At 42.6% G+C, this 19,689-nt stretch overlaps 1 protein-coding gene and 1 pseudogene across 1 annotated transcript in view; one reads left to right on the forward strand and one right to left on the reverse strand.

Annotated features, from left to right (window-relative positions):
- HYDIN (HYDIN axonemal central pair apparatus protein) overlaps positions 1-19,689 on the reverse strand; it is a 364,500-nt gene that overhangs the window by 43,653 nt on the left and 301,158 nt on the right. Inside the window, exons 60-68 of the mRNA XM_081806373.1 lie at positions 14,946-15,150; positions 14,000-14,235; positions 12,436-12,587; positions 12,158-12,347; positions 8,353-8,455; positions 7,853-8,131; positions 5,768-5,910; positions 3,070-3,288; positions 355-515 (exon numbers count right to left, since the gene is read on the reverse strand). Coding sequence (XP_081662499.1) covers positions 355-515; positions 3,070-3,288; positions 5,768-5,910; positions 7,853-8,131; positions 8,353-8,455; positions 12,158-12,347; positions 12,436-12,587; positions 14,000-14,235; positions 14,946-15,150 — 1,688 coding nt within the window. The remainder of the gene's footprint in view (positions 1-354; positions 516-3,069; positions 3,289-5,767; positions 5,911-7,852; positions 8,132-8,352; positions 8,456-12,157; positions 12,348-12,435; positions 12,588-13,999; positions 14,236-14,945; positions 15,151-19,689) is intronic.
- LOC145717722 (U4 spliceosomal RNA) lies at positions 893-1,069 on the forward strand (annotated as a pseudogene).

Raw genomic sequence — 19,689 nt, forward strand, 5'->3', positions numbered from 1 at the left:
AGTATGGATATTGTCCAACTGTGACCTGGGGTTGGGGAGAAAAGAACTGTTACTGGGTGGTGGTGTGGACTGTTACTGCAAGGACGGTCCCCACTGAAGCTGATGGCCAGATGCTGCCCCTCCTCCCCGGCAGACTGTGTTTTCTGGCCTGTATCTTGATTTCAAGTGTGAACTTCCATAGCTTTGTGGGCCTGAAGGATTCACTGCAGCCGCAGAGTTACTCTGATGTGTGCCACGCGGCTCTGATGCCTGGTATGTGCTGTTGTAGACACTGAATAAATGTGTGGTGGAGTGGGGGCAAATGATAAAATCAAAGAGCTTCTCTGTGAGGGTGGGGGGCTCTCGAGGACTCACTCAAACACTCGGGTCTGGTAAACCAGCGTTTCTTTAAAGTGCACGTTGCTTGTTTGGCATCCATACGAAGCGTAATTCACATTGGCACTGATCTGAAGATGCAGTTCTCGATAGTTCTCTTCTACTACAGAATGGGTGGGCTCAGGGTCTGTCTCTATCACCTGTAACAAAGGTGGAGCCAGTTGACTCACAGGAATAAAGGGCTGTGGGGGAGCACAGTACTATATTTTACCCATGCAAATTAACTCAAGTTCCAGAATAAATGATTCAAGCAAACCTAAATGACCCTTAAATGGGGAAGGAAACAAATTACTGAGAGTAGTAGGATTGCAGAGACATGAGTTTTTTGGTTAGATGGACTCAGAAGAAGGCAGAAGAAAGGAAATCATAAAGATAGGGACAGATATTAATGAAATCGAAAATAAATCAGAAACAGAGAGGACCAATGAAGCCAGAAATTGCTTATTTGGAATGACTTAAAAAGTCTTTGGTAAGATTGATCAAGAAAAAAATGAATAAATACAAATAACCAATATCAAGCTTTGCACAGTGGCAGTATCATAGCCAATGAGGTTTATCCGAGGCGCAATTATTGCTAATTGAAAACAAATAACCAATATCAAAAATGAAAAGGAGGACATCACCACCAACCCTACAGATTTAAACAGATGATAAGAAAATATTATAAATAATTTTATGAAAACCTAGTGGAAGGGCAAATTCCTAGAAAAATAATTTAATAAAATTGACTCAAGAACAAATCAAAAGCCCGAAGAGTCCTAATACTATTAAAGAATCTGAATACTAGGAAAAAAATCTTAAAGAAGACCTAAATAAAGAGATAAAATTTGTTAATAGAAAGGACAAACTAATATTATAAAATTATTAATTTTTCCTAAACTGACTTATGGATGCAATCCAATTCCAATCAAGTTTCCATTAGGGTTTCCACAGTACTTGGTTAGTGGATTCCAAAATTAGATAGAAAAATAAAGGACCAAGAATAACTAAAACACTTCAGAACAAAACAGTATGAAAAAGGGACTTCCCTTCCAGATATCAAGGCTGATTGCTAAGCTACATAAACTGAGGCAGGGTAAAACTGGCACAGAGGTAGACAAATTGACAATGAAGTAGAATGCTGAGACAAGAAACATCCTAGGTATGTATGAAGTTTAGATGACAAGGGAGCCATGGCAGATCATTAGGAAACATAAGGGCTAAACAAAAAAAGGGATTTGGCCAGGTTAGTTATCTAGATGGAAAACTATGAAATTGGATCCTTGCCTCACACCATACATAAAATCCAAGCGGGCCAAGGGCTTAAATATAAACAGCAAAGTTCTTAAACCTAAAAAAAAAATGCACATTTTCTCTTCCCTGGTAGGGAAGGTTTAAAAATAAGACACAAAAAATAATAAATATAGAAGATGAGATTAATAAATGTGACTATATCAAAATTAAGAATTTTTTTGTTCATCAAAAGATACATCAAAGAAAGTGAAAAGATAAGCTTTAAATTTGGTGAAGATGTTTGCAGACAAATAATAGGAAGGAATAGCAGAGTTTATCAAAAATAAAATAACTCATACAAAGGACAAGCATCAGAACTGAAAAATAGGCAAAAGGCATTTATATAAGAGATAACTAGCATGGCCAATAATCATACGAAGACATATTCAACTTTATCAGTGGTTAGGGAAATGCAAAGTAGCCCCCAAATGAGACCATTTCCCATTCACTTAAATGATAAAAATCAAGAGGTCTGGCAACGCCAAGTTGTGGAGAGAGTGTGGATCAGTAAGATGCCTTTGCCAGGAGCGTACATTGGTACAGCCATTTGGAAAACATTTGGGCATTACCTTGGAAAGCTGAAATTCACATATCCTATGACTTGGCAATTTCACTTCTAAGAATATAAACTTTTGCAAATGAACACCATTTGACATGAACAATAATGTTCACAGAAACACCGTGCATGATAGCAAAATTGCAAATAATTTTCAAAAGAAGAATGAATGATAAATAATAATAATGGAATTTTATATAGCAGGGAAAGTGGGTATACTATAGCCACATGCAACAATATGGATCACAAGCAATCTAACCTTTTCAAAAACTAAAGTTAAAAACTACAACTAAACAATATGCCTTTGAATGCATAGGTTAAAAAAAAAAGAAAAAACCAAAAACCAAGGAAATAAGTAAATGAGATTCAGGATGGTGATTGTGTTTAAGATAGGAGGCAGGGGGATGGAATGGCTGAGAAGCATACAGGTAATCCATGTTCTACTTCCTATGTTGGGTGTGAGTTCATCTCTGTTTATTCTACCATTCAAAAGAAACCAATCAAGGACTAATTAAAAGAAGGGCAGGCTTGGATCACAGATGAGATTCTGTCATGAACCAGAGATTCTAACTAATCTAATTCTGGACACCCGAGGGAAAGAGGAACTGACCGAAAGGCTAGGCACGGTGCTGTTGAAAAAGGTGGGAGGACTTGCTGCATGAGGCATCCAGACTGAAACTAAAGCTGGACGTGTGGGTCGTGGGGCTGGCAGGCGGCATGCTTGTAAGTTCAGTTTGTCACTTCTAAAATCAAGGTCAAGTAGAATGGGAAACTTTTTTTTGTGAAGGAAGGCAATGATGAGACATTGAAGTGGAAAGCAGCAGGCCCCCAGCCATGGCAAATCTGTGCCTGATGTCCTCACTCACCTTTCGTTTTGTAGTCAAAATCCCGGGTGGGTTTCTGAGCACATCCACCCACTTGACCGTGCGCATGCGGTCATCCCAGTCGGGGATCTGGTCTGCAGGGAGCTGAAACGTGATCCTGGACAGCTTGCACTTGGCCCCCATCTTCTTCAGATTGATGGGCACATCTGACTTCATGGTCACCACTATGTCCTTGGCACACCCAGGGTGGAGGTGGCCAATCTGGAGAAGAGCCTGGTATTAGTATTTTTGGGAATCCAAGCTTGAGGACTTTTGCTACCTGATGGTGATATTCTAGAGAAGGGGTAGAGCCAAAAGTCTTGGCAAAAAATACAACATTTAAACCTGCCTATGTAGATGGTCTTAAATACACACAAGAGGTTCTTAGATAGAAATACAAGCCTAAAAACAAAAGCAGCTAATATTCATCAAACTGTTACTTGCCTCAGGCACTATTCTAAACCTTTACACAATTCTGCTAATCCCCACAACAACCCTATGAGATATACAGCCATTTCCCCTATTTTATAGGCAAGGAAACTTAAAACTTTTTCATGGTCCTCCCATGAATATTGGAAGAGCTGGATTGAGCCCCCGACAGTATGGAGCCAGGTACCATGCTCTTAACTACCTGTGCTTCTTCATCAATATGACCTTTATGAATCAGGGACAGATGCACACAGTACATTAGCAGTTCTCAGAGTGTGATCAGATGACCCTTGGGACCCCTAAGACCTTTTCAGGAGTTCACAAGGTCAAAACTACTTTCATCATAATATTAAGATGTTAGTTGAGTTTTTCACTCTCATTTTCTCATGAGTATACAATGGAACTTTCTAGAGGTTACATGACATACAATATTGTAGCAGATCAAATGGAAAAGCAAATAGGAGAATCTAGCTACTTCTATTAAGCCAGATATTAAAGAGATTTGTAAAACTGTGAAATAATGCCACTCTTCTCTCACTAATTTTTTTATTTTGGAAAACATAGCCATTTTCATAAAAATATGGTATTTATATTAACATTAATGAATCTATTATTTAAAAATGGATAACTATGGACTCTGAGAAACAAACTGAGAGTTCTAGAGGGGAGGGGGGTGGGGGGATGGGTTAGCCTGGTGATGGGTATTAAAGAGGGCACATATTGAATGGAGCACTTGATGTTATATGCAAATAACGAATCATGGAACACTACCTCAAAAACTAATGATGTAATGTATGGTGATTAACTAATAAAATAAAATAAAATAAAATAAATGGATAAATACATGTTTTCAGATATTCTCAGTTTTAATTGCTAATATGGTAAATATCAATAGACATAACCCACATAAGCAAAAGCTTTTTTGGGTTCCTCAATAATGTTTAATTGGGTAAAGTAGTCCTGAGTCCAGAAAGGCTGAGATTCACTGAAGTATACCAGATAAATGGGAAATCTAATTTGGTCTATAGCATAAAATCATTGATGGTTTAGCATATATAAACACATACATATATATATGTATATATGTATATATATATATATATATATATATATATACATATATATATATATAGTAGTCCTATCATGTTTCTGACAGATCTAAAAACTCTCCATCCACTGGAAAGTGAAGGGAGAAGAAAGCTTAGTATTTCCCAAGGCCACAAATGTTTGTGTGTGGCGGGGTGGGGGGTAATATGCACTAGTGTGTGTGCACGTGGGTGCACTAAATGGACTATCTGAAGCTTATCTGCCTGATTTGACTGACACTTTACATCCCTCGAGGAAGCAAAACTTCCTGAGAGCACTCAAATATTCAAAAGTGACAAAGGGAGTGCCTGGGTGGCTCAGTCAGTTGAGTGTCCAACTCTTATCTCAGCTCAAGTCTTGATCTCAGGGTTGTGAGTTCAAGCCCTGTGTTGGGCTCCACACTGGGCATGGAGTCTACTTAAAAAAATAAAAAAAAAAGGTGACAAAGTGGGGTCCCCTACTCTCCTTGCTCTCTTCCCCTAACTATGCTTGACAGACTTGGTGACCAAAACAGTGCAGGAGACAGTGGATACATCTGGGTATATCCATTGTCCTGGGAACTCAAAAGTGAACTATGAAAAACAACAACTAGCCAGAGACTAGATCTGCTACCACATTGTTTTAGGCCTTGTGTGACATTGAGCTTTGGTCAGCAATTCATAAAACGTGTCCTGTGAGATGCTAAAAGAAGGGGTCAGAAAATTCCAGGTAAAACAAAGGTAACTAGGTTTTAGTATGTTGCATGGCACTGGGCACCTCTAAGAGAAAGATGTCATATGCAAATTTGCTAAATCTCAGTTGTCCACAGAACCCACTACACCCATTTTAGCTTTTAGTGAACCACATTTGCAGGACTAATGCTCTAACGAACACACACCTTGGGGGACACAGGTCTGCACTCTGGGATGGGAAGACTGCGACCTGTCTTCATCCATGCAGGCTTCCATGGAATTCCTCAACATCAGCCTAGCAACCATCTCGGCAGAACTTATTCTCTGTTCTTAGACCAGAGGAGATATGAACAGTATCCTCTGGCACCTGGTCTGAGTAAGGGATGGTTCTTGGGCTGTCTCAGCTTGAGAGCCATCCATCCCATTCCATGTATTCATGGGAACAGACAGACAATCAAATTAGGGTTGGCTTATGCCTAAGGAAGTCCTGAAAAGGGTGAATGGCTTTCACTTACCTGTGGGGAAAAGGAAACTGTAGCTACAGGGGGCCATTCAAACCGTATCACGTTCACTTGGCTGTGGTTTGTGATTGTGAAGCTCACGTTATAGCTGTTTCCAATGTGGCAGTCCCCAAACTGGATGTGGTCCACCAGTGCAGCTGTGGACAGAAGCAGAAGATCCGTGAGTCCTCCCTGGCCCCCTCCTAAGGCTCACTTCCCTGAGGAGGCAGCACCTGAAAGACATGGGGCCTCACCCTCATGCATCCCTCCCTCCTTTGATGATTATTTTGGAAAAATTTGGAGTCCTTAGCTTAAGCTTTCCCTCCTTACGAAATCTATTTGTCTACCTGTTCATCCGTCCAACCATCTAGCCATCCACCTTGGCCCTCATGTCCAAGAGAAAATATAGGTCCCCAACTCCATTTGTTTGCTGAAAAAATACTATTAAGTGTTAAAATAAGATGAAATACAAAAGTCCTTGTTAAACTCGAATCACAGATAATTGATGAGTAATTTTTAGTATCAGTATGTCCCATACAATATTTTGGGACACACAAATAATAAAAAGACTCTTTTTTTTTTTAAATCCGAAATTCAAATTTAACAGGGACTCCTGCATCCTGATTTTCTAAACCTGGTAACCCTATTATAAGTATGAAATCTGATTTCTTTCTTTTTTTTTTTTTTTACGATTTTATTTATTTATTTGACAGAGAAAGACACAGTGAGAGAGGGAACACAAGAAGGGGGAGTGGGAGAGGAAGAAGCAGACTCCCTGCGGAGCAGGGAGGCTGATGTGGGGCTCGATCCCAGGACCCTGGGATCATGACCTGAGCCGAAGGCAGACGGTTAATGACTGAGCCACCCAGGTGCCCCTGGAATCTGATTTCTGAACTAGGATTCAATGCTGGCTTCTGCGTGACCCCTGACAAGAGAGATGTCACCTGGTAGCCACAAACAGGGATGAAACACCATATATATGAGGAGTGTTGATTTTAAGCCATGTCATATAGACTGTCCAATGCTACATTATAGCATTATAATAAGGCTCCTAGAAAAATGATAATGTGTTTATAACTCACTTCATACCAATTAGCTACATATTAGGGTGCTTAACAAGTGCTTTTTTTTTTTTTTAAAGATTTATTTATTTATTTGACAGAGAGAGACACAGCGAGAGAGGGAACACAAGCAGGGGGAGTGGGAGAGGGAGAAGCAGGCTTCCCGCGGAGCAGGGAGCCTGATGCGGGGCTCGATCCCGGGACCCTGGGATCATGACCTGAGCCGAAGGCAGACGCTTAATGACTGAGCCACCCAGGCGCCCAACAAGTGCTTTTTGATAATAATGATAAAATAAATTTTCTCCTACCCCGAAGAATATATTCAACCAAATGAAGCTGCATGCTTGGGGGACCGCAGAGGAGCACATCTCAAGCTTTAATATACATACAAGTCACCGAGGGATCTTGCTAAAATTCAGACTCGGGTTCAGTAGGCCTGAGGTGCTGGGGTGGGCTTTGCCATTCCCATTTCTAACAAGCTCCCGGGTGCTGCTAAGGCTGTGGGTCCTCAGACACTGCACTGAGTAGGGAGGCTATAGAGGATGAGGTTCTAGAGGTGGCACAAACCTATGCCTTCTTTAATTAAAGAAGCCCACGGTTTCTCTTGGAATGTCTAGGATACATGGTTCCCATGAAAGAGACAATGCCGATACAAGCCAGCTGAAAGACATGGGGAAAACTAGAGAGATACATGCTCACTTAGCTAATCTGGAATTTGAATTTTGAGTTTCACTTGTTAGCTAAACTGGAATTAGCTAAAACTATAAGCTCCCCAAGGCAGAGACTCTCTTCTTACTCTTTGCAACTCCAGGGTTCAGCATAGTGCTTGGTACATGCATACTGATGCTCAATAAATGTTCCTTGAGGGAACACATGATTTAAGGCATTGTCTGAGCCATGAATGACAGGGCATACAGTTTGGAAGAGGAGATGCTTTCCTAAATTCCTAGGAAGCTGGCTGAGCTGTTATTTAAATTTCACTCTTATTTAAAACGACCTGAGCCAATAGTTGTCAATACCTCACTCATGTTTCTCTCACCTGCTACCAAGTCTTCCATAGTATTTTCCTCAATGATCTCAGAGATCTCTGGGGCCTCAGGGCTGCTGGAAACCACCAGCCCATGGATGTTGCCCAAGGTGATGTCATCCTCGTAACCCTCTCCCACCATGTGGATGATTGTCTCCTCATACTGGTTGTTGATCACTGACAAGTGGATGGTGCCTGCCATTCTCCCAACCTTCTGGGATTGGAAGACGACATCGAATCCAGCTGTGTTTCCAGGAGGAACAACCAGGGAGGCCGTGTGAGCTTTCTTTGCTGCAAAGAGAAGAGAGAGACATGAGATTTAGAACCAGGAAGATGTAACCAAAAAGATCCTGACTCAAGGGAGGGCAGCCTTAGTGTGGGAATGAGCCTTACCTAGAGAGGCCATTGGTGATGAGACCGGACATCCTAATCTGGCTGGGTCCTTATTAGTTCCCTAATACAACAGCTCCTGGGACCCATCACCCTCTAGAAGCTATACTCTCCCTACCTACCTTTTGCATGTGGTTTGTTCTCCTCTGTGATATAGATGTAGGATGTGGTGAGGGTCCCTTTCAGGGAGAAGACGCCTAGTTGGTCCCTCAGATCAACATGCAGCTGGCAGAAGGAAAGCAAGGTCGAGTGTTAAGCTTACAGGCTGTTCATGGGTTTTGAGTCTAGATTGAGTCAAGATTGAGATACGGTGCTGTTTGGGAAGTACCCAAAAAGTCATTGTGCCCAGTGCTCACTTTTTTGAATTGAATAAAATAAACATTAGACCTGGGGAGGAAAGTGAAGGTTTAGTTCAGCCCTTATTATCCAAGTAAGGAACTGGAGGTCCAGAGAGTAGAGGTGACTTTCCAGATCACCCAGCAACGTAGTGTCAAAATGGGCTTGCCAAGGCCTCTGCTATTGACAGAGGCAGCTGTAAAATATACTCTAGACTAATAAAATGGAAATGAATACTCATCATGCTATAAAGGCTTACATAAATATGAGTTCCTAAAAACCAGTATCTCCTAGGTGGTAATGCATCAGTTGCCTGATAACGTCATATTGAGCAGCTTGCTGAGTTAAAAAGAAAACCAAAGTGGGATTCTGGCTTGGGTGGAGAAAAGGGATGTTTTCTGGACCACCATAGCTGATGCAAAAACTAAAGCCATATATCTGATTTTAGGTATGAGAAATCAGCAGACAGTTTTAGAAGATAGTCATGCTAGTACCATCATAAATACAATTGAACAATATAAGAAATGAGGCCAAAAGAAGAAAGAAATAGTGATACTACATAGGAAGCTTCTGACATAAAAAATAATTATATGTTTAGAAACAATCTTAGTAAGAAACTATATGGAAGAGTCATATGAAAAAAATTGACATAATAAAAAAATCTAGGTAAATGGATGGGAATTCTAAATGTTGCTCCTGAGAGCCTACATACTCTAAAAGTAGAAATTCTTGGGGTGCCTAGGTGGCTCAGTCGTTCAGCGTCTGCCTTCCCCAAAGGACCTGCTGAGAGGACCAAACCCAGCTCCCCCAAGGGTAGAAATCCTGCTCCGAGTCATATCCAGGAAATATCAAGCCCTAAAACTAATTTTAGATGATCCTTAGTTTCTAAATGTCCCAAAGTACTTGGCAGAAGCAAATGAAAATTGTCTCTAAAGAAAAAGAACATCATCCTTAGTGTTATTTCTAAATAATTCTTCAAGTATAATACTCAACACAGGATTGAAGATAACCAGGCACACGAGGAGAAAGGACAACATGGCAAAAATGAGCAGAAATAGCAGATATCAGAAAAAGACCCACAGGAAATCCAGATTTTGGAATGACCAGGTATAGATGTCAAAATGGTTGCGATTACTATGTTCAAGAAATAAAGCCAAGTCTGACAATTTTATCACAAAACCAGAAATCTTAAAAACTGATGATGTGTGTTTGAAAAGGTGCCTAATAGAACTTCTAGAACTGAAAAATGTAGTAACTTAAGAACTCAATGGAAGGTTTAATAACAGATTAGATAGAGCTAAAGGGAAAGTTAATGAGCTGAAGATAGGCCCCAAGAAATTATGCAGAATGGAGCCCAGAGAAAAATGGATGGAAAATGCAGTGAGTGGTGAGACAGAGAGGGAACGGGGGAAGGTCTTCCACACACTGAATTGGCCTCCCAGAAGGAGAGATGAGACAGAATGGAATAGGAGCACTATTTCAAGACATGTTTGGAATTTTCCAAAAGTGACTGAAGACATCAATTGCAGAATCAAGAAGCCTGGTGAATTCCAAGAGGGATAAATGCAAAGAAATCCATACCTAGGCACATCATAACGAAACCACAGAAGACGAACACAAAGTGAAAGTGTTAAACAAAGAAAGTCAGAGGACAAAGATCACCTTAAGAGAACATGGTAGACATAGCTGACGTCTCAGCAGCGACAGCGGACACCAGAACACACTGGGATGAAAGCTCTCATTTGCCGAGAGAGAACAACTGCCAGCTGAGAGGTCTATAGCCAATAAAAATGACATTGAAATCGCAGACCTGTACCTCTGAAACAAATAATACATTATTTGTTAAAAAAAAAAAAAAGAAGATAGCAGGAAGGGAAAAATGAAGGGGGGGAATCGGAGGGGGAGACGAACCATGAGAGACTATGGACTCTGAGAAACAAACTGAGGGTTCTGGAGGGGAGGGGGTGGGGGGATGGGTTAGCCTGGGGATGGGTACTGAGGAGGGCACATTCTGCATGGAGCACTGGGTGTTATACGCAAACAATGAATAATGGAACACTACATCAAAAACTAATGATGTAATGTATGGTGATTAACATAATAAAATGAAAAAAAAAAGAAATGGAGATTTTTCTTTTTTTTTTTTTTTAAAGATTTTATTTATTTATATGACAGAGAGAGAGACAGCGAGAGAGGGAACACAAGCAGGGGGAGTGGGAGAGGGAGAAGCAGGCTCCCCACCGAGTAGGGAGCCCGACACGGAACTCGATCCTAGGACGCTGGAATCATGACCTGAGCCGAAGGCAGACGCTTAACGACTGAGCCACCCAGGCGCCCGAAATGGAGATTTTTCAAATACAAGCTGAGAGAATTTGCCACCAGCAGACCTGCACTGAGGAAATAGTACATGCTATTCTTCAGGGGGTAGGCAAAGGATCTCAGATGGACAGATGGATATGGAGGAGTGAAGTGCAATAAAAATGATAGGTCTGTGGGTCAATCTAAATGAGCCTTAACTATGAACAACAAAACCCAACAGTGAGGGGCGCCTGGGTGGCTCAGTCGGTTGAGCGTCTCCTCTCGGTTCAGGTCATGATCCCGGGGTCTTAGGTTCGAGTCCCAAATCGGGCTCCCTGGTCAGCAGGGAGTCTCCTTCTCCCTCTGCCTCTGCCCCTCTGTCCCTGCTCGGGCTCTCTCGCTTTCTCTCTCTCAAATAAATAAATAATCTTAAAAAAAAAAACCCCAACAAGACAGTAAGAACATGTTGTAGGGTTTAAAATGTAGAGAGAATCCAAAGCCTCCCGCGAGTTGTCCTTACTCTACCCTTCTATTTTTATCTCCCGCTGCTCTTCTATCCCCTGTGCTCTCACGGAGCTGGGTGCTTACTAGTTCCTGTTTTGTACTGGACACATTTTTTGCTTCTGTGCCTTTGTCTGAATAGTTTTCTTTCTCCAGCTGGGATGCACTCAGTGCCATGCCCCCTTCCTGAAACCCAGTTGTCCTGCAATGCCCAGCTTCCATGTCATTTTATAGTGAAATTTTCCTTGATTCCCCTAGATGGGAGTAGATCATTTTCAAAAGTCCTACAGTTCTTTGTAGAACCCTTACACAATTTATTACTTTCTTTCTTTTTTTTTTTTTGGTAAAATAAGGATGTTAACAGAAAAAAAAAATAAAAACACTATTTAATTGCTGAACCAAGAGTCCCTTGAGATGTGGCATCTCTCACTCCTACTGAGGTTTCTTTTGTTTCTTCCTTATTAAAAATGCAGTGTTCGTTACAGAAAAGAGGGAAGGATAAAGAAGACACCAAGAATACCCATAGTCCTCCCCACTCAGCTCAGGGTACATCCCTGCACACTGCTTCACATAGTAACTATCAGTGAGTGTGTAATCTGCTTTCTTATACTCCTTGAGGGCAGACACTATGGCTGACTCAGCTCTGCGTGTCCCACGTCTTACACAGGTTAATGTATGAGGAACATCAGAGAAATCCTAGTAGATCAGGGATGGCAGAGACCTCAATGTTAAAAGTCTTACTTCTGAGTCATTCTTCTCCCTTTCCATCCCATACTTCACCTCTCGCAGTACCTGGGCGGGGATGGTGCCATTGTTCTTGAGGATGAGAGGCAGCTTCTCTGACTGACCAAGCAGAAGCCTCCTGAAGAGGAGCAAGGGGTTTCCATATTGGTTGCAGAGAACTGGCCGCACTATGGTCACCCGAGGGAGGTTCCCTTCCCCAACGATGTCAAACACAAGGCTTCGGTTCCTGGTCAGGTTGCTGCAGGGAACAGGACGATGGAGGCCTGTCAGCCTGGTGTGCCAGGAATGACATTCCATCCTCAGCCTGCAGGAGAGGGGGCTGGTACCTAGGCAAGCCATCCAACGTAGCCTCGAAGATACACTGGTAGGTCTGCATGGTCTGTGGGGTGAACGTCACCGTGGCAAAGGCATGTGAGCGGCTGGCAACACACATCTTATTAGGTTCCACGTCAAAAATATCAGTGATTCGGGCAATAAGCTGGGGAGGGAGAGCAGGGATTAGGGTGTGTTAGCACTTTATCTGTCCCCATTTTGTGGCAGTGTTTTGGGAAGACTGTAGGGACTGTAGGGACCCCAGCAAGGCCTCAAAAGGGTTTTTTCATTCTTAAGGGTGGCAAGTGGGATTCAAGACTGGCTATCCCCTCTTGTTTTTAAGCAGAGGGCACTAAGGTTTCTTTGCTCTTTTCAAAGGACAGTCTGCAAATTAGGGAGGAAGAAAAAATATATATCTACAAATCCCCTGGTAAAAACCTATCTTTGAGAAATCAGGCTTGCTCCCTTTTTATGTTTTTAGTGCAGAACAGGAAGAAAGCTGCCCCGTGAGGTCCAGAAAAAGGTCAGAGAGTAATGCCTGGATGTCACCAGGGCCTGAGAGAAGTCATAAAAGGGATGAGATAGTCTTCCAACCCTACCCTTCTGTGGTGACAGTCCCCTGGGAACACACACACACACACACACACACACACACACACACACACACACACTCTCTCTCTCTCTCTCTCTCTCTCTCTCCCCCCCCCGAAGCTCTAGACTAGGCCACCCCTGCAGTGGTCTCCCTGCCACCATCGGCCACGTGAACAATGTCAGCTAAGTGGGAGTGGGAGCTAAGATTCCCCCTTTGGGCAGAGGACGAAAGAAGCCGCAGTGAGACTAGGCCGTATTTGCAGCGCATCTGATAGGCTATTGACTGAGCCCTCTCTCTTGGTATCCTGAATTTTCTGTTCCATTGTGAGGAAAAAGGATTTCAGTGTGGTCTGACTTGGAGAGGAAGGGAGCTCTGAACCTATAGGCCTTGAGATGGGCACTTATTATTTACCTTGTACGTGGATGAAGCTTGGCTTTAAATGTAGCCCTGTATCCCTAGGCTTCATTTCCCTAACTGTAAGATGAGGAGAGTACTACAAAGTCTGATCATACAAACTTTCTGTGAGGATGAACTGAGGTAATATATGTAAATAATTTAACACAGTGCCTAGCATGCAGCCGGGGTCAGTAAATGTTCATCGTTTCTCCTTGCCCTTGTAATCTGACATCCCCCAAATCCTCCTTACCAGAAAGATGGGCAACACGAGGCAGCCTGCCTGAGATGGCACTTGCCTTTGGCTCACCCCACCATGCTTCATCTATTCCATGCCTACCTGAGTGTTTGATGGATGAGCGAGTTGCTCATTGCTGTGTATCACTTTAAAACCAAGAGGAGGCACCCACTGGGACAAATGTCTGGCTCTTGGCCTAGGGGAAACCACCCAGTGACCTCATGTGACTTCCAGCAGGGCCTGAGAGCCAGATAATCCTCACTCAGGTCTAGCAGTGCTAGAGCAGGTTTTCTAAGAGCTCTTTCCAAGGATTCATGCCAACCACAGTGGGCTAGGGCCATTTGGGGCTGCTTACCTTGTTGGAGATGGGCTTAACTACGATGTTCACATCACAGGCAATCTTTCCCACGTTGCTGATCTTGAACCGAGCCTTGGCCTGATGACCCACCAGGACGTTACAGAAGATGAACTTGTTTTCATCCTCCACAAAGAGCCCCCCATTCTCTATGGTCTGTAGGATGTTGAGCAGAGTGGTGCTGCTACAAATCTGGTGCTCTTCAAATATCAAGGCATTGTTGTCAGTCACAAAGGCTGGGGAGAATGAGAGACGAGGCCTGATAGCCCAGTTCCTGCTTTCTGTAATTGCTAATGTGAAGATTTGGATTCTGACGGAGGATGGTTGTAGAGGAGGTGTAGGGGAATTCACACAAGCGGGTGGGAGTGATGGTACAAATTCTATCTTCTCTTCCTTTTCTGTACTGCTCTTGTTGGTTGTCAGACCCCAACCATATGTTCCTCCCAGCAGTAAGGAGAGGTTAGATCCGGGATCTGGGGTGGGCTTAGGAAGGAAGGGGGCATTTGGCCCATGTTGGTGCGAGGCTGTATGCTGCCTATAGTCAAAGCAAGAGGAGTTCTCTCTGCGCTTTACCTGAATCTTGCTTAATTAAAGTTAGAGTATGCACAGTCACTGACCATTGCTCTCTGTGCATACGTTGCCCACAGGGAATGGCCGGATTCAGTGTTCCTGGGTCCTGTGCCATATCCCATTACACCATGATTCCCAGATAATACTATTTGTCTGAGAATCCTGGACCAAACTCAGGAAGACTAGGAGCTTAAAGCTGCACATCTTTTAGGTATAGATGCCTGGTAAGTCTTTAAGGAAAAATATGGCTGAAGACGCTAGAGGAAGTTCTAAGGACCCAAAGGAAGTAGTGCAGCCGTATCTGCTCAACATGTGCATGGTGGGAGGGGGAGGGTCTTTTAAGGGGAGGGTGCTGTCCAATCTGAGTGCCCGGTACCTGGTAGACAGGCTTCGGCCAGCAAGCTGTAAGGAATGCCCGCAGGCTGGTCTCTTGGGTCTCGGTCAGATATATCGATCGCTATGAATTCCTCACACCTTCCCACGGGGTCAGCCACGCAGTCGACAGTGATGACCTGCGTTCCTCCGGAGGGGATGGAGCCAAACCCAGGGTACACGGTGAACATGCCGTGGGTGAAGCGCACCTGCAGGAAGGGGAGGAGGCAGAGTGAGTGACAGAGCCTGAGCCCTTCCACTGGAGTTGTGAGATGGTGTTGATAGGGGCCCACGGGGCCTCTCTCCACAGGCGCTCTCTAAGCCCCAGCTTTCTCCTGGAGGCAGGGAGGGCCTGGGGAATCTTCAGGGATGGGCTCCCTCAGTTCTTCCTTCTCTGCACATTTCTTCTGACCGACTGTGACTGAATGGGAGCTGAAGGAAACAGACATATTCCACATCACACAACTCTTACCCAGATGGGAATCTCCTGGCAGAGGGGTGCAGACAGAGCTCTGGTAGAGGTTGTAGATTTCGGAGTCAGATACTCATGAGTTTGAATCCCATCCCTGCTATATTTTAACTGTTTGACCTTGGACAAGTGACTTCTCTGAGTCTCAGTTTATCCATGAAATGGGGCTAAACCCCCTACCTTGAATCACTGGAGGCTTCAAAGGAAAAAATGTGTGTGAGACACTTCACATAGCCTCTGGCACAGAATTAGTGCTCAAAAAATGGGATATTATCATGCACTCCTCTGGTTCCTAGGAGCTTCCTTCCTCTTCTTCCCCCCACACCCAGCTTCATTGACATGTAATTGACATAAGACATTGTATAAGTTTAAGGCTACAATGTGCTGATTTGATACTGGAATATACCACAAAATGATTACCACAATAAGGTTAGTTAACATCTATCAATCAGCTCACATAATTACCGTTTTTTTGGGTGATGAGAATGTTTATGATCTACTCTCTCAGCAACTTTCAAGGATATAATATAGTACTGTTAACTAGAGTCACCATGCAAATATTAGATCCCGAGAACTTATTCATCTTGTAACTGGAAGTTTATACCCTTTGACCAACATCTCCCCATTCCCCCAACCACTCCCAGATCCTTGTGATCACATTGGGCTGAGGATAATCCAGGACAATCTCCCCCCATCTCAAGGTTCTTAATAAAATCATATCAACAAAGTTGATCACCTTAATCAATCAGGGAGGTGCAAATCAACATCACAACGAGATACCATCTCATACCTATTTGAATGGCTGGTGTCAAAATTATTACTGTGCACTGCTGGTGGGAATATAAATTGGTGACAAGGAGAAGGTTTGGATAATAAGAATATGGTTGAATGTTGTCTAAAGGAGCAAAGTCACACTGAAGTCAAAGAACAGCTGGAAAGGGTGGACTCAAAACAACAAGTAGGGAGAAAGGAATGGTGGTCAGTGAAAGGAATCTTAGAAATCAAGAGTTCAGAAACACCTCAGTTCCCTTTGATGCAAGATCCAGGGTGTGACCTTGAGAGCGAAGTGCCAAGGTGGGAGAGCAGACAAGGTCATTGGAACTGAAAGGTAGGGTGTTAAAGAGAGGCTGCTTCACTGAAGAAGGCAAAACAAGCAAAAATGAAACCCCCCCCCCAAACCCAAACATACATATATTAGAAGGGATGAGAGTTATAGAAACATATGTAGAAAATGATGTATGTTAATTAAATAGAAGGCTTCTGTTGAAGAAGAAAATACTTGAGAAGACATAAAAACCAACATGTAGAAAATTCAGTCCAAATGCAGTCAATAATTATTGATGTCCAGAGAGTGCAGAGTATCTACTTTCTCTTCTTTTTGCCTTCAATGCTCATGTGGTAGCTGGAGCTGCAGCTGCCATCTTGGAACCATGAGGAAAAGTCAAGAGACTCACACAGACTTCAATAAGCCTCTAAGCCAACACAAGCAACGGCCTACCTTATATCTTAGGCGAACTATAAGAGACTCTTAACTCTAGAAAACAAACTGAAGGTTGCTGGAGGGGAGGTGGGTAGGGGGATGCGGTAACTGGGTGATGGGCATTAAGGAGGGCACTTGATGTAATGAGCACTGGGTGTTATATGCAACTGATGAATTACTAAATTCTACCCTTAAACTAATAAAAAAAGAAAGTAAAAAACCCCATAACTTATCTGTTTAGACCACTAATATTGGATTTTCTGTTACTTGTAGCTAAACACAATCCTAACACACAAGCAAGTCTTCCTCCTCTATGAAGCCTTCAATGACTTTTAACAGTTACCAGGAACAGTAGGACCTCATTCCTTCACCTTTCTGGAGCTTCTCCATCCACACACACCTCAATTATAGTATTTACCATGTTGTTGATCAATTGCTTATTTACCCTCTGCCGAAAATATTTCTTCTACATCCATTTAGAATCATATTAGTGTTATGTTTGCTTTAATTGATAAACCTTATTTAGAAAACTCGAAGAGAAGGGAAGTCTATTGAATTTACACACATAACTGCCTGCCATGTTTTTACTTCCTTCTTGATGTTTCATAATTCCTTCTTTTTTTTTTAAAGATTTAAAAAAAGATTTATTTATTTGAGGGGGTGAGGGGGAGGGGCAGAAAGAGGAGAGACAGAATCTCAAGCAGACTTCCCGCTGAGTGTGGAGCTCAAAGTGGGGCTCCATCTCACAACCCTGGGATCATGACCTGAAACAAAATCAAGAGTTGGATGCTTAAATGACTGAGCCACCCAAGATTTTTTTTCAAGAAATCTCTACCCCCAACGTGGGGCTTGAACTCATGACCCTGAGATCAAGAGTCACACATGCTCTACTGATTGAGCCAGGCAGCTGCCCCCATAATTCCTTCTTTTATTATTTACTTTTTGTTCAGAGAAACTTCCTTTAGCCAGTCTTTTAGGAGAGACCTGCTGGTAACAAATTACTTTTCCTTCATTCGAGAATGTTTTATTTGTCCATTTATTTCTGAGGCATATTTTTGGTGTATGTAAGATTTGGGATTCACAGTTATCTGCTTCCTGCACTTGCAAAATGTTGAGACACTTTCTTCTGGCCCTATGGTTTTTGATAAGAAATCTGCTGTCATTCAAATAGTTTCCTTCCGATATGTAGGGTGTCTTTCCTCTTTCACTGGTTTTAAGATTTTTTGTCTTTAGTGTTTAGAAGTCTGACTATGATGTGTGTGGGTTTGGATTTATTTAGATTTGTCCTATTTGGGATTGCCCTGATTCTTGAATCTATAGGTTTACATCTTCTGCTAAATTTGGGAAGCTTTCAGTCATCATATCTTTGAGTACCTTTTCAGCCCAACCCTATTTCTTTTTTCTTTTTTTTTAAAGATTTTATTTATTTTTTTGACAGAGAGAGACATAGCGAGAGCAGGAACACAAGCAGGGGGAGTGGGAAAGGGAGAAGCAGGCTTCCCGCAGAGCAGGGAGCCCGAAGTGGGACTCGATCCCAGGACCCTGGGATCATGACCTGAGCCGAAGGCAGACGCTTAACGACTGAGCCACCCAGGCGCCCTTCTTTTATTTTTTTAAAGTTTATTTATTTATACTCTCTACCCTCAACGTGGGGCTCAAACTCACGACCCAGAGATCAAGAGTCACATGAGAACACTCTCTACCAACTTAGCCAGCCAGGTGGCCCAGCCCAACCCTATTTCTTACCTCTTTCTGGAACTCTGATGACAAGGATATTAAATTTTTTCCACAGGTCCCTCAGGGTCTGTTCATTTTTTTATTCATTAGACTCAAATAGATTTTTCCAATAGAACTCAGAGTTTATTTTCTCTCTCGTTTAGATTGGGGAGAATAAGGGCTTCCCAAAGATGTCCACATCCTAATCCCTGGAACCTGTGAATATGTTACCTTACATGGAAACAAACTTTTTTGATATGACTAAATTAAGAACCTTGAGATGGGGAGATTATCCTGTATTACCCTGAAACCAGTGTGATCACAAGGGTCCTTATATATGGAAGAAGCAGGCCTAAGAAAGTTAGAGGGGGACGTGACTATGGAAAAGGCTGGAGTCATGTGATGTGAGAAGAACTTGATCCACCATGGCTGGTTTTGTGGATGGAGGAAGGAAATCATGAACCGAGTAAGACAGGTGTCCTCTAGAAGCTAGAAAAGGTAATGAAGTGGATTCTCTCCAAAGTCTCCAGAAAAGAATACAGCTTTGCCAATACCTTGGTGTTAGCCCAGTGAGACCTAGGTCAAGCTTCTGACCTACAGAAGTAGAAGCTAAAAACTTTGTGTTGTCCTAAGCCACTACATTTGAGGTAATTTGTTATGAGAGCAATAGGAAAGAGAGAGAGCAATTTCTATTGTTCTGTCTTCAAGTTCATGAGTTCTTTCCTCTGTCCCCTTCATTCTCTTGTTGACCTCACCAACTGAGTTAACTTTTGGTTATTTTTTCACTTCCAAAATTTCCATTTGGTTCTTTATATCTTCTCTTGCTTTGCTGAGAACTAACTACGTTTTCACTAGTTCCAAGCATGTTTGTGATTGCTCTTTGAAGCATTTTTATGTTGGCTGCTGTCTGATCTTTGTCAGTAATTCTAACAGTTATATCAATGCTGACACCTATTGTCTGTCTTTTTCCAGTTTGAGGTCTTCCCAGTTTTTGGTATGATGCATGATTTTGATTCGAAACCTGGGAATTTTAGCTATTATGAGACTCTGGATCTTATTTAAATCTTCTGTTTGAGCGGGCCT

This window comes from Leptonychotes weddellii, chromosome 16 (genome assembly GCF_054177405.1).
Source record: "Leptonychotes weddellii isolate Sample4059 chromosome 16, ASM5417740v2, whole genome shotgun sequence".
NCBI classification, from domain to species: domain Eukaryota; kingdom Metazoa; phylum Chordata; class Mammalia; order Carnivora; family Phocidae; genus Leptonychotes; species Leptonychotes weddellii.